Genomic DNA, 14,256 nt, shown 5'->3' with positions numbered 1-14,256 from the left:
CTCCAAGTACCAGCTTGCGGGGGAGGCTTGCTGGGACTTGTAGTACTGCTGGAAAAAACAATATTCTTTTCATTATCACAAAAGGCTATCAGCCCCCCCATCCGCAGCCCATTGGATGGGGGGGGCAGCCTCGGGCTTCACCCCTGGCCCTTGGGTGGCTGGGGGGGGGTGGACCCCTTGATTGTAGGGGTCCCCACTCCCCCAGGGTACCCCGGCCAGGGGTGACTAGTTGGATATTTAATGCCACGGCCGCAGGGCACGGCATAAAAAAGTGACCCCCGGCTGTGGCATTATCTGTCCAGCTAGTGGAGCCCGATGCTGGTGTTAAAAATACGGGGGACCCCTACTCTTTTTGTCCCCCGTATTTTTGGCACCAGCACCAGGTGCAGAGCCCGGTGCTGGTTTTAAAAATACGGGGGATCCATGCCCAATTTTTCCCTGCATTTTTAGAACCAGGACCAGCTCGAAGAGCCCAAGGCTGGTTATGCTTTGGAGGGGGGACCCCACGCCATTTTTTTTCCGGGTTTTTCCCGTTTTTTAAAATCGCGGCAAAATCCGCCAAATCGGCCGATTTTCGCCCGCGGTTCTGGCGAATCCGTTTTTCATTGAACATGGTGAATTCCGGCAGCCACCTGCCAGAATTCACCTGGCGAATTGAGTCGAAAAAAAAAAAAAAAACGGCGAAAAATTGCCGCGATTCGCCGTGAATTGCATATACCCCTTTGGCTGTGGCAGGCCTGCCACAGAATGTGCAAGCTGAATTGTACTACAATTCCAACGAGCAATAGTCTGCTTAGAAGCAGGAGCACCCAGCTTGTTGGGGGCATACAGAATAAACAACGAGTCAGATTTTCTGACTCCAGCCGTCCTGGAAACCTATATTTCCAGGGCCCTGACAACGTCTAGCAACTTGGAGTCCTCCAAGTCCCTAGTAGCCGCAGGCACCACAATAGGTTGATTCAGGTGAAACGCTGAAAAACCACCTTAGGGAGAAACTAAGGACAAGTCCTCAATTCCGCCCTGTCCGAATGGAAAATCAGATGCAGGCTTTTACAGGATAAAGCCGCCAATTCTGACACGCACCTGGGCCATGCCAGGGCCAACAGCATGACCACTTTCCATGTGAGATATTTTAACTCCACATATTTAAGTGGTTCAAACCAATGTGACTTTTGGAACCCAAAAACTACATTTAGATCCCAAGGTGCCACTGGAGGCACAAAAGGAGGCTGTATATACAGTACCCCTCTCACAAACGTCTGAACTTCAGGGACTGAAGCTAGTTCTTTTTGGAAGAAAATTGACAGGGCCGAAATTTGAACCTTAATGGACCCCCATTTCAGGCCCATAGACACTCCTGTTTGCAGGAAATGTAGGAATCGACCTAGTTGAAAATTCCTCCGTCGGGGCCTTACTGGCCTCGCACCACGCAACATATTTTCGCCAAATGCGGTGATAATGTTTTGCGGTTATATCTTTCCTGGCTTTGATCAGGATAGGAATGACTTCATCCGGAATGCCTTTCTCCTTCAGGATCCGGCGTTCAACCGCCATGCCGTCAAACGCAGCCGCGGTAAGTCTTGGAACAGACAGGGTCCTTGCTGGAGCAGGTCCCTTCTTAGAGGTAGAGGCCACGGATCCTCCGTGAGCATCTCTTGAAGTTCCGGTTACCAAGTCCTTCTTGGTCAATCCGGAGCCACGAATATAGTGCTTACTCCTCTCCATCTTATAATTCTCAGTACCTTGGGTATGAGAGGCAGAGGAGGGAACACATACACTGACTGGTACACCCACTGTGTTACCAGAGCGTCTACAGCTATTGCCTGAGGGTCCCTTGACCTGGCGCAATACTTGTCGAGTTTTATAAACATGTGGAAGACTTCTGGGTGAAGTCCCCACTCTCCCGGGTGGGGGTCGTGTCTGCTGAGGAAGTCTGCTTCCCAGTTGTCCACTCCCGGAATGAATACTGCTGACAGTGCTATCACATGATTTTCCGCCCAGCGAAGAATCCTTGCAGCTTCTGCCTTGCCCTCCTGCTTCTTGTGTCACCCTGTCTGTTTACGTGGGTGACTGCCGTGATGTTGTCCGAATGGATCAACTCCGGGTGACCTTGAAGCAGAGGTCATGCTGAGCTTAGAGCATTGTAAATGGCCCTTAGCTTCAGGATATTTATGTGAAGTGATGTCTCCAGGCTTGACCATAAGCTCTGGAAATTCCTTCCCTGTGTGACTGCTCCCCAGCCTCGCAGGCTGGCATCCGTGGTCACCAGGACCCAGTCCTGAATGTCGAATCTGCGGCCCTCTAGAAGATGAGCACTCTGCAACCACCACAGGAGAGACACCCTTGTGCTTGGTGACAGGGTTATCCGCTGATGCATCTGAAGATGCGACCCGGACCATTTGTCCAGCAGGTCCCACTGGAAAGTTCTTGCGTGGAATCTGCCGAATGGGATTGCTTCGTAGGAAGCCACCATTTTTCCCAGAACCCTTTCATTGATGTACTGAGACTTGGCTCGGTTATAGGAGGTTCCCGACTAGCTCGGATAACTCCCTGACTTTCTCCTCCGGGAGAAACCCCTTTTTCTGGACTGTGTCCAGGATCATCCCTAGGAACAGAAGACGAGTCGTCGGAATCAGCTGCGATTTTGGATTATTGAGAATCCAATCGTGCTGCCGCAACACTACCTGAGATAGTGCTACACCGACCTCCAACTGTTCCCTGGATCTTACCCTTATCAGGGAATCGTCCAAGTAAGGGATAACTAAAATTCCCTTCCTTCGAAGGAGTATCATCATTTCGGCCATTACCTTGGTAAAGACCCGGGGTGCCGTGGACCATCCATACGGCAGCGTCTGAAACTGATAGTGACAGTTCTGTACCACAAACCTGAGGTACCCTTGGTGAGAAGGGTAAATTTTGACATGAAGGTAAGCATCCTTGATGTCCCGAGACATCATGTAGTCCCCTTCTTCCAGGTTCGCAATCACTGCTCTGAGTGACTCAATCTTGAATTTGAACCTCCGTATGTAAGTGTTCAAGATTTTAGATTTAGAATCGGTCTCACCGAGCCGTCCGGCTTCGGTACCACAACAGTGTGGAATAATACCCCGTTCCCTGTTGCAGGAGGGGTACCTTGATTATCACCTGCTGGTAATACAGCTTGTGAATGGCTTCCAAAACTGCCTCCCTGTCAGAGGGAGACATCGGTAAAGCCGACTTTAGGAAACGGCGAGGGGGAGACGTCTCAAATTCCAATTTGTACCCCTGAGATATCACCTGAAGGATCCAGGGGTCTAATTGCGAGTGAGCCCACTGCGCGCTGAAATTCATTGAGACGGGCCCCCACCGTGCCTGATTCTGCTTGTAAAGCCCCAGCGTCATACTGAGGGCTTGGCAGAGGCGGGAGAGGGCTTCTGTTCCTGGGAACTGGCTGATTTCTGCAGCCTTTTTCCTCTCCCTCTGTCACGGGGCAGAAATGAGGAACCTTTTGCCCGCTTGCCCACGAAAGGACTGCGCCTGATAATACGGCGTCTTCTTATGTTGAGAGGCGACCTGGGGTACAAACGTGGATTTCCCAGCTGTTGCCGTGGCCACCAGGTCTGAAAGACCGACCCCAAATAACTCCTCCCCTTAATAAGGCAATACTTGCAAATGCCGTTTGGAATCCGCATCACCTGACCACTGTCGTGTCCATAACCCTCTACTGGCAGAAATGGACAACGCACTTAGACTTGATGCCAGTCGGCAAATATTCCGCTGTGCATCACGCATATATAGAAATGCATCCTTTAAAATGCTCTATAGGCAATAATATACTGTCCCTATCTAGGGTATCAATATTTTCAGTCAGGGAATCCGACCACGCCAACCCAGCACTGCACATCCAGGCTGAGGCGATTGCTGGTCGCAGTATAACACCAGTATGTGTGTAAATACATTTTAGGATACCCTCCTGCTTTCTATCAGCAGGATCCTTAAGGGCGGCCATCTCAGGAGAGGGTAGAGCCCTTGTTCTTACAAGCGTGTGAGCGCTTTATCCACCCTAGGGGGTGTTTCCCAACGCACCCTAACCTCTGGCGGGAAAGGATATAATGCCAATAACATTTTAGAAATTATCAGTTGTTATCGGGGGAAACCCAGGCATCATCACACACCTCATTTAATTTCTCAGATTCAGGAAAACTACAGGTAGTTTTTCCTCACCGAACATAATACCCCTTTTTGGTGGTACTCGTATTATCAGAAATGTGTAAAACATTTTTCATTGCCTCAATCATGTAACGTGTGGCCCTACTGGAAGTCACATTTGTCTCTTCACCGTCGACACTGAAGTCAGTATCCGTGTCGGCGTCTATATCTGCCATCTGAGGTAACGGGCGCTTTAGAGCCCCTGACGGCCTATGAGACGTCTGGACAGGCACAAGCTGAGTAGCCGGCTGTCTCATGTCAACCACTGTCTTTTATACAGAGCTGACACTGTCACGTAATTCCTTCCAACAGTTCATCCACTCAGGTGTCGACCCCCTAGGGCAGGCATGTCCAAACTGTGGCCCTCCAGCTGTTGTGAAACTACATATCCCAGCATGCCCTGACACAGTTTTGCTGGCAGAGAATGCTAAAGCTGTGTCAGGGCATGCTGGGATGTGTAGTTTCTCAACAGCTGGAGGGCCGCAGTTTGGACATGCCTGCCCTAGGGGGTGACATCACTATTACAGGCAATCTGCTCCGTCTCCACATCATTTTTCTCCTCATACATGTCGACACAAACGTACCGACACACAGCACACACACAGGGAATGCTCTGATAGAGGACAGGACCCCACTAGCCCTTTGGGGAGACAGAGGGAGAGTTTGCCAGCACACACCAGAGCGCTATATATATATATACAGGGATAACCTTATATAAGTGTTTTTCCCCTTATAGCTGCTGTATTATTAATACTGCGCATAATTAGTGCCCCCCTCTCTTTTTTAACCCTTTCTGTAGTGTAGTGACTGCAGGAGAAAGCCAGGGAGCTTCCCTCCAACGGAGCTGTGAGGGAAAATGGCGCCAGTGTGCTGAGGAGATAGGCTCCGCCCCCTTCTCGGCGGCCTTATCTCCTGTTTTTCTGTGTATTCTGGCAGGGGTTAAATTCATCCATATAGCCCAGGAGCTATATGTGATGCATTTTTTGCCATCCAAGGTGTTTTTATTGCGTCTCAGGGCGCCCCCCCCAGCGCCCTGCACCCTCAGTGACCGGAGTGTGAAGTGTGCTGAGAGCAATGGCGCACAGCTGCAGTGCTGTGCGCTACCTTGTTGAAGACAGGACGTCTTCTGCCGCCGATTTTCCGGACCTCTTCTGTCTTCTGGCTCTGTAAGGGGGCCGGCGGCGCGGCTCTGGGACCTATCCATGGCTGGGCCTGTGATCGGTCCCTCTGGAGCTAATGTCCAGTAGCCTAAGAAGCCCAATCCACTCTGCACGCAGGTGAGTTCGCTTCTTCTCCCCTTAGTCCCTCGATGCAGTGAGCCTGTTGCCAGCAGGTCTCACTGAACATAAAAAACCTAAAACTAAACTTTTCACTAAGCAGCTCAGGAGAGCCACCTAGTGTGCACCCTTCTCGTTCGGGCACAAAAATCTAACTGAGGCTTGGAGGAGGGTCATAGGGGGAGGAGCCAGTGCACACCAGGTAGTTCTAAAGCTTTACTTTTGTGCCCAGTCTCCTGCGGAGCCGCTATTCCCCATGGTCCTTACGGAGTCCCCAGCATCCACTAGGACGTCAGAGAAAAGTAATTACCAGGAGCATGGAACCATACCTTTAGGGCGGTATCCTATTAGCCCTGAAGGGATTTTGGCAGGTCAAAACAAACATAAATCACAATTTATGACAAATGGTCATTATCGCAGTATCCAATTAAGAGGCCGCTTTGATTGTCTGAAATTAAACCCGTGATCGCACGAAAACACATCGGATTGGTGGTATATAGGGGCCTATTCATGAAGCAGTGAAAAGAGTGGAGATGTGAAACAATGGAGAAGTTGTCCATGGCAACCAATCAGCATTAAAGTAAGGGGCCCTACTCACTGGCCGACCCGCCGCCGAGCTGCCCGACGGCGGATACGGCCGACGAGCGACCCGGCGGCGGGGGGGAGTGAAGTTTCTTCACTCCCCCCGTCACGCGGCTGCATTGAAGTGCAGGCAAATATGGCCGACGGGAGACCAGCGATGAACGAGCACAGGGACGCGCATCGTTCATCGCTGGAGTCTCCACACTGAAAGATATGAACGAGTTCTCGTTCATTTATGAACGAGATCGTTCATATCTTTCAAAAAATCGCCCAGTGTGTAGGGCCTATAACATTTATCGTTTGTATATTATACAATTGTACGGAGCAGCTGATTGGTTGCCATGGGCAACTTCTCCACTGTTTCACATCTCCACTCTTTTCACTGCTTCATGAATAGACCCCAAAGTCACTGACTATGGGGTCTATTCATGTAGTAAACGAAAACAGAATTGCTACTTATCACTATACATCGCATCGCTTCGATGCGATGTATAGCTGTGATAAGTAGCAATTCATGTATACTTACCCTTCCGACGATGCGCTGCGGTGTCTGGGGCTCCTGCGGTGAGGTCATCTCCAGCGGTCCTCCCCAGCGATGCGCGGGGTCCAGCGGCGGGTCTCTTTGCGCATGCGCAGGGTGTTGACCTCCCTGCCGGCCGCAGTGGTTGCTGGGAGGTCGGGGGGCGGAGCCAGCCCGAGGTGCAGAGCAGCGATCAGGGAAGCATTGAGCTTCCCTGATGTCTCCGCACCACAGTTCAGGTTACGCCGTCCTGAGATGGCGAACCTGAACTCCATGGAGAAGCGGAAAGCAGAGCTTTCCGCACCTTCATGAATCGCACTCACCATACAAAGGTATGCTGATGCGATTCAGCCACAGAGCGGGGGTACCGCTGGGGAAGTCAGGGACTTCTCCACGGTAACCCGCTCTGTGAATTGCGGTAAGCAGAGAAAAGCCCTGTTTAACGCAAAACAGGGCTTTTCTCTGCTGCATGAATAGACCCCTATGTATTTTCACTGCTCTGACAGCCTGTTTATCGCGGATCATGCTTTGTGTGCGCATAGGCCCCGATAAGTATCGGCATCAGGGGTATCGGCTAACCAGTGGCGTAACTACTGCCCCCGCAGCCCTCGCGGTGGCTTGGGGGCGAGGGGCTGCGGGGGCGCCACTGATTTACAGCAGACTGACATGCGGACGAGCGTCCGCATGTCAGTCTGCAGTCTCCTTCCCTCCGCCGCTTTTTGGAGGGACACAGAGGGCACAGCGCGCCTCCCTGTGTCCCCCCTGCTGCATCATCTCCGGCGGCCGCGGGTCTAATAGGGGAAAGTGCCGTCCGTGAGCTCTAATTGGCTCACGAACCGGCACTTCCCCCTATTAGACCCGCGGCCGCCGGAGATGATGCAGCAGGAGGGACACAGGAGAGGTGAGCTGTGGGTTGGTTCTATATCGGAGGGGCTGAAGGGACCTTGTGACGTATTGAGGGGAGGAGCTACGTCACCAGGGGGAGGAGCTACGGGCTAACAGGGTACCCGAAAAGTACCCTCGCGGGCTCGCCACGCTTCGCTCGCCACGCTTCGGGCACGGTGGCTCGCTCCGCTCACCACCTAATTACTAAAGGTAATAGTTGGTGGCGTGGATAGTAGAGGAACTATCCCGCTGGCCTAGCTCCTCCCCCTTGCATCGCAACTCCTCCCCCTTACGGAAAAGGTCCCTTAGCCCACTTGATTCTATCATCTACCGTGAGGCTGTGCCCTCCGTGTCCCTCCAAAAAGCGGGGGGGGGGGGGGGGGGGGGGGGGGGATATCTGGCACTGGGGGGAATATCTGGTACTGGGGCATATATGGCACTGGGGGGCATATATGGCACTGGGGGGCATATATGGCACTGGGGGGGAATATCTGGCACTGGGGGGGAATATCTGGCACTGGGGGGGAATATCTGGCACTGGGGGGGAATATCTGGCACTGGGGGGGAATATCTGGCACTGGGGGGGGGGGGATATCTGGCACTGGGGCATATATGGCACTGGGGGGGAATATCTGGGGAATATCTGGCACTGGGGGTATATATGGCACTGGGGGGGAATATCTGGCACTGGGGGGGAATATCTGGCACTGGGGGGGAATATCTGGCACTGGGGGGGGGGGGAATATCTGACACTGGGGGGGGGGGGAATATCTGGCACGGGGGGGGGGAATATCTGGCACGGGGGGGGGGAATATCTGGCACTGGGGGGGGGGAATATCTGGCACTGGGGGGGGGGAATATCTGGCACTGGGGGGGGGGGAATATCTGGCACTGGGGGGGGGGAATATGTGGCACTGGGGGGGGGAATATGTGGCACTGGGGGGGCATATGTGGCACTGGGGGGGCATATGTGGCACTGGGGGGGCATATGTGGCACTGGGGGGGCATATGTGGCACTGGGGGGGCATATGTGTACCTGGCCATGGGGGGGGGGGCTATATTTGGCACTGGGGCATGCGAGTACCTGGCACCGTGGGGACATATGTGGCACTGGGAGCACAGCCCTAGCAACAAGGACTACCTCCTAGCAACGAGCATGACACCCAGTGCATGAAACACCTGGCAACGAGCATGACACCCAGTGCATGAAACACCTGGCAACGAGCATGACACCCAGTGCATGGATCCCCTGGCAACGAGCATGATACCCTGAGCATGAAAACCCCTGGCACCGTGCATGGAACCAAGAGCATGAAACCCCTGGCAACGAGCATGACACCCAGTGCATGAAACCCCTGACAACGAGCAGGTAATTGAAAAGTAATTAGAAGCCTTACTGTAGGACTTAATGTGTAATGGGCATTACGGTGTGTGGCATAACGTATCACAGACATTGCTGTGTGTGTCATAATGTGTCACAGGCATTACGGTGTATGGTATACTATATTGTGGGCATTGTGATATGTGGTATAATGTCTCAGGGTCATTGCAGTGTGTGGCATAATGTATCACGGACATTGCGGTGTGTCATAATGTGTCACAGACATTGTATGTGCTATAATGTATCAGGGGCATTGCAGTGTGTAGCATAATGTATAACGGGCATTGCGATTCCTGTCATAATGTGTCACAGGCATTACGGTGTGTGGCATAATGTGTCACAAGCATTACGTTGTGTGGCATAATGTGTCGGGGGCATTACAGTGTGTGCATATTGTGTCATGTGCATTATTGTGTGCGGCATAATGTCTAAGGGCCATTGCAGTATGTGGCATAATGTATACTGGGCATTACTATAAGGAGGAAAAATGACAAATAATGTAAGGGGCATGAATCAGGATTATTTTTCTTTCCTGTGGTGGCCAACGTATGGGCGTGCAGGTTGCAAAACTGGGGTATAAGGTAGTCTTTCCCTGCAATGCCACGCCCCTTTATGCGAAACCACGCCCATGCCAACGAAACCACGCCCCTTTTTGCCGCGCGCGCATATTTACCCCTTTCTTGCTCCCAATTATGGAGCATGAGGGGGGGGCCTATTAGCAGCGGTAAAGTATAGCTAATAAGATACCCCACCTTAATGTTGCATGTAATAAGTGTGACGGTTGCCTGACCAGAAAGATCGGCGGCGCTGTGAGCGCCGGATGAGTAGCGCCGTTCTTGTTGCACTTGCTTAGTCGCAAGAATGTTCCCAGTAGTTAGGCACTGGTAGCGTTGTTCGAGCCGACGGAGGAAATGCCTCTCCCGACTCCCGCTACACTACAGCGCGGTAGCGCACAGTCTGTAGTACTGCCGGTGGCGTACAGCGGCGGCGCAGAGTCCCGGCTTTGGCACAAGAACATTCTGACAGCACTTGTCGTACATCCTAACTTTATGGCGCTCATACTCACTGTAGCTGCACACTGAGGAACTCAACGCCCGCCCGGTCACCAGCTACTTACAGTACACGGCAACGGTGACGCCTACTCCAACACGGGGAGGGATATAACAAAATAAAAAAATCGCAGTCATCGGATTGGCCAGAAAAAGTAAGCAGCGCTTCTTACTAACCAATCACAGGACACGGCTGCTCAGAATGGGGCGAGCGTGCGAGGTTCCACCTATCGGCGCCTGGTTGGCGGCACACTGGCGCATCGGTGGTGGTTGGCATGTGACGCGACTGTGTATGTACGGGCTTCCCTTCCCGTTGCTGGCTGCCAGTAAAATGACATTACACGTGAGATGTGTGCAGTGACAGTGGCGCTGCTGCTAGTAAGTGTAAGGTAGTGGTGCCTCTCTTTAGTGGTCCAATGTCTGACATGAGAAATAACTGTGTGTACTGTATGTGAGTAGCGCGTTCTGGGCGCCGTATACAAAGGCAATGAAATAATTTCTTATTGAGCAGGGTGTAAATAAATATAAGTGAGTGACTACAGCACTGAGCTAGCTAGTTCACACATTCAATGAAAGAACCCTTTCCCTTACAACGAAGGAGAGCTGGTAACAAGCAAGTGATCATAGCATCCCATAATTCCGTTATTATTAATACTAGGCTTCGTTTTTACAAGTATATCCTTTGGGGTTTATAATGCTAATTCTTTTGCTTTGTTTTCAGATTAATATTGGTGATCAGTAATGGGCTAATATAAGTGGCCAGTGTATACAGACATGTGGCTTATGAGGCAGTGTTTGAAGTCATTCCCTTCAAGGTCAATATGGATGCATTGCAGACCTATGCAGAGAAAAGAGTAAGTAATTTATTTTTTCACTGTATGATAAAATTCTCAATTTTTAAACAGCTGCATAAGTGTAAGTACCTGGAGCAGCCACCCCTGCTGCCCTAGGCCATGCTCCCCTCTGCTAAATAGCCATTACTAATGCTGGGCCTGGGCAAACGCTATACAATTATCTGGACACATTGGGATTTATTCAGACCTGGACTCAGCCACATGTTCGCACACAGCTGCCGCATCCAGGTGGTCTGCGCACACAAACCAGCCATTGTGGGGGACCTTACACATTGTGGCCGCATCCAGATAGGATGCAGATGCAGTGTGATTGACAGCGGCGGCTGTTGGTGGGGGGCATTCCTAACGGGGGCGGACGGGACAGTTTTTGGGACGGCTGCGTGACGTCACACTCAGCCTCTCTGGAAAAAATGTCAGCAGGCCGTCTGACAGTGTGGCCAGGTTGCACTGCCAGGAGTCCACCTTAAGGTGGGTACACACTAATAGATATATCTGCAGATCAATTGATCTGCAGATATATCTATGAACGGATCGGGCAGTGTGTTGAGCATACACACTGCCCGATCCGTCGGAGACTGACGTCATGAACTGGGCGGGCGTGTACACACGCCCGCCTAGTTCAGCTGTCAATCACCGCCGGCCACCGCAGCATGTGTACGGTTACACACACAGCAACGCACCAATATATCGGTAGATATATTGGCCGTCGGCTGTGCTGCGCGGCCGACGCGATACGTCTGTGAACGACGGAGTTCACAGACGTATCGGCCGTACACATTGGCCGACGGTCCCGCGATATATCGGCCGTTCAAGAGAACGGCCGATATATATCAACCAGTGTGTACGGACCTTTAGTTTCGAAGCCGGACACATCGGTTGGCAGCCTCACACATGCTAGATTGCCTTGCCCTGTGCTGAGTGGCCCCCAGCATGTGAGGAGATCTGAGTGGCCCCCAGCATGTGCGTGTATATCTGAATAAGGTCCAATATCAGCAGATCACCCAGATAATTGTACAGTATATTTGTGCAACCAATCTGAAAAACGAGATTTATGGTAAGAACTTACCTTTGTTAAATCTCTTTCTGAGAGGTACACTGGCTCCACAATGATAGACATTGGGGTGTAGAGTAGGATCTTGATCCGAGGCACCAACAGGCTCAAAGCTTTGACTGTTCCCAGAATGCACAGCGCCACCTCCTCTATAACCCCGCCTCCCTGCACAGGAGCTCAGTTTTTAGTTAACCAGCCCAATGCAGTAGCAGGAAAAGAGATGACAACGGTTAGTAGCCACATACACCACACTCTCACGACAAGATAAGTGTCAGCGGCTAATGCCATACCAACCCAAAGAAGCTAAGTGCTTCAGGGTGGGCGCCTTGTGGAGCCCAGTGTACCTCGGAGAAAGAGATTTAACAAAGGTAAGCTCTTACCATAAATCTCGTTTTCTGCTGCGGGGTACACTGGGCTCCACAAGGATAGAAATTAGGGATGTCTTAAAGCAGTTCCTTATGGGAGGGGACGCACTGTAGCGGGCACAAGAACCCGGCGTCCAGAGGAAGCATCCTGGGAAGCGGCAGTATCGAAGTCATAGAACCTTATGAACTCGTTCACTGAAGACCACGTAGCTGCCTTGCACAATTGTTCAAGGGTCGCACCACGGCGGGCCGCACAAGAAGGTCCAACAGACCGAGTAGAATGGGCCGTAATGTGAGCAGGAGCTGAAAGACCAGTCTTCACATAAGCATGTGCAATCACCATTCTAATCCATCTGGCCAAAGTCTGCTTGTGAGCAGGCCAGCCACGTTTGTGAAATCCAAACAGTACAAAGAGAGAATCAGATTTCCTAATAGAAGCAGTTCTCTTCACATAGACACGGAGACCCCGTACCACATTCAAAGACCTCTCTTTTGGAGACAGATCAGGAGAAACAAGTGCCGGAACCACAATCTCCTGATTAAGGTGGAATGAGGAAACCACCTTAGGTAAATATCCGGGACAAGTCCTAAGAACCGCCCGGTCACGGTGAAATATCAGATATGGGGAACTACAGGAGAAGGCACCCGAATCCGACATTCTTCTAGCTGAAGCAATAGCCAGCAGAAACACCACCTTAAGGGAAAGCCACTTAAGATCAGCTGAACCAAGAGGTTCAAACGGAGACTCTTGAAATGCCTCCAATACCACCAACAAGTCCCACAGGCGGGACATATGGAGGTTGGATACGCAACACACCCTGATTAAAAGTATGCACATCAGGTAAGGTCGCAATTTTTCTCTGAAACCCACCCGACAAGACAGATATTTGAACCTTGAGGGAGGCCAGACGCAGGCGTAAGTCCAGGCCCTGCTGAAGAAAAGCCAACTACTTGGCTATACTAGACTTGGAAGCGTCATAATCGTTAGATGCGCACCAAGCAAAGTAAGAATGCCAGACCCTATAGTAAATCCGAGCCGAAGCTGGTTTCCGGGCTCGCAACATAGTTTGAATGACCGCCTCAGAAAACGCTTTAGCCTTAAGACGGAAGCTTCAAGAGCCACGCCGTCAAAGACAGCCGGGCTAGGTCCTGGTAGACACAGGGTCCCTGAACGAGGAGGTCTGGGCGTTGTGGAAGTAGAATTGGACGCTCTGACGATAGGCCTTGCAGGTCTGAGAACCAGTGCCGTCTGGGCCACGCTGGAGCTATGAGAAGCAGAATTCCTTTTTCTTGCTTGAACTTCCAAATTACCCTGGGCAGGAGTGACACCGGAGGGAACACGTACGGCAGCCAAAACCTCCACGGCACCACCAGCCCATCCATGAATGCTGCTTGAGGATCCCTTGTCCTTGCTCCGAAGACCGGAACCTTATGATTGTGTCGAGACGCCATCAGATCCACGTCTGGAAGGCCCCACTTTTCCACTAGGAGTTGAAACACTTCTGGATGGAGGCCCCACTCGCCGGCATGTACGTCCTGACGACTGAGAAAGTCCGCTTCCCAATTCAGGACTCCCGGAATAAATATTGCCGATATGGCCGGTAGATAGCGTTCCACCCAATGTAGAATCCGTGAGACTTCCTTCATTGCCAAACGGCTTTGAGTGCCGCCTTGATGATTTATGTAAGCCACTCTGGTGGCGTTGTCCGACTGCACTTGAACAGGACGGTTCTGAATGAAATGCTGGGCTAGGTTCAATGCATTTTAGACCATATAATTCAAAAAGGAAAAAGTTTCTGTGCACTATCAATTGGCGCAAGGGAAATGCTGCCTAATGGAAATTATTGACTCAACTGGATATCACCCCTTAATCCAAAATAAATTGTACACATATAAAACAGGAATAGAGTCAATAGCTTCTTTTGGCGCATGGGAAAAAGCCTCCAAGATAAGGAGCTAATTGTACTTTCCTAATTACAGTAATGTAATGTTATTGTTTGTCGTACCCCCACTCACGCTAATAAGGAGTGGGTTACACACATCAAGGTATCTTTTATTCTCCCATATCACACTCAAGGTATAAAGGTAATCCTGGATATCGTAC

At 51.3% G+C, this 14,256-nt stretch overlaps 1 protein-coding gene across 2 annotated transcripts in view; it reads left to right on the top strand.

Moving 5' to 3' along the window:
* Positions 1-9,629: 9,629 nt before the first annotated feature.
* GTPBP3 (GTP binding protein 3, mitochondrial) overlaps positions 9,630-14,256 on the top strand; it is a 394,097-nt gene continuing 389,470 nt past the window's right edge. The window contains exons 1-2 of one of the 2 annotated variants that reach the window (XM_063914578.1): positions 9,630-10,037; positions 10,604-10,736. In XM_063914578.1, the coding sequence (XP_063770648.1) occupies positions 10,657-10,736 (80 nt within the window). In that variant the 5' untranslated portion in view covers positions 9,630-10,037; positions 10,604-10,656. Of the gene's footprint in view, positions 10,038-10,125; positions 10,261-10,603; positions 10,737-14,256 lie in introns of those variants that run through there. The other variant, XM_063914577.1, reaches the window with a different exon arrangement.

The sequence above is a fragment of the Pseudophryne corroboree genome, chromosome 1 (genome assembly GCF_028390025.1).
Source record: "Pseudophryne corroboree isolate aPseCor3 chromosome 1, aPseCor3.hap2, whole genome shotgun sequence".
Lineage (NCBI taxonomy): Eukaryota > Metazoa > Chordata > Amphibia > Anura > Myobatrachidae > Pseudophryne > Pseudophryne corroboree.
This window is presented reverse-complemented; position numbering and strand designations above follow the sequence as displayed.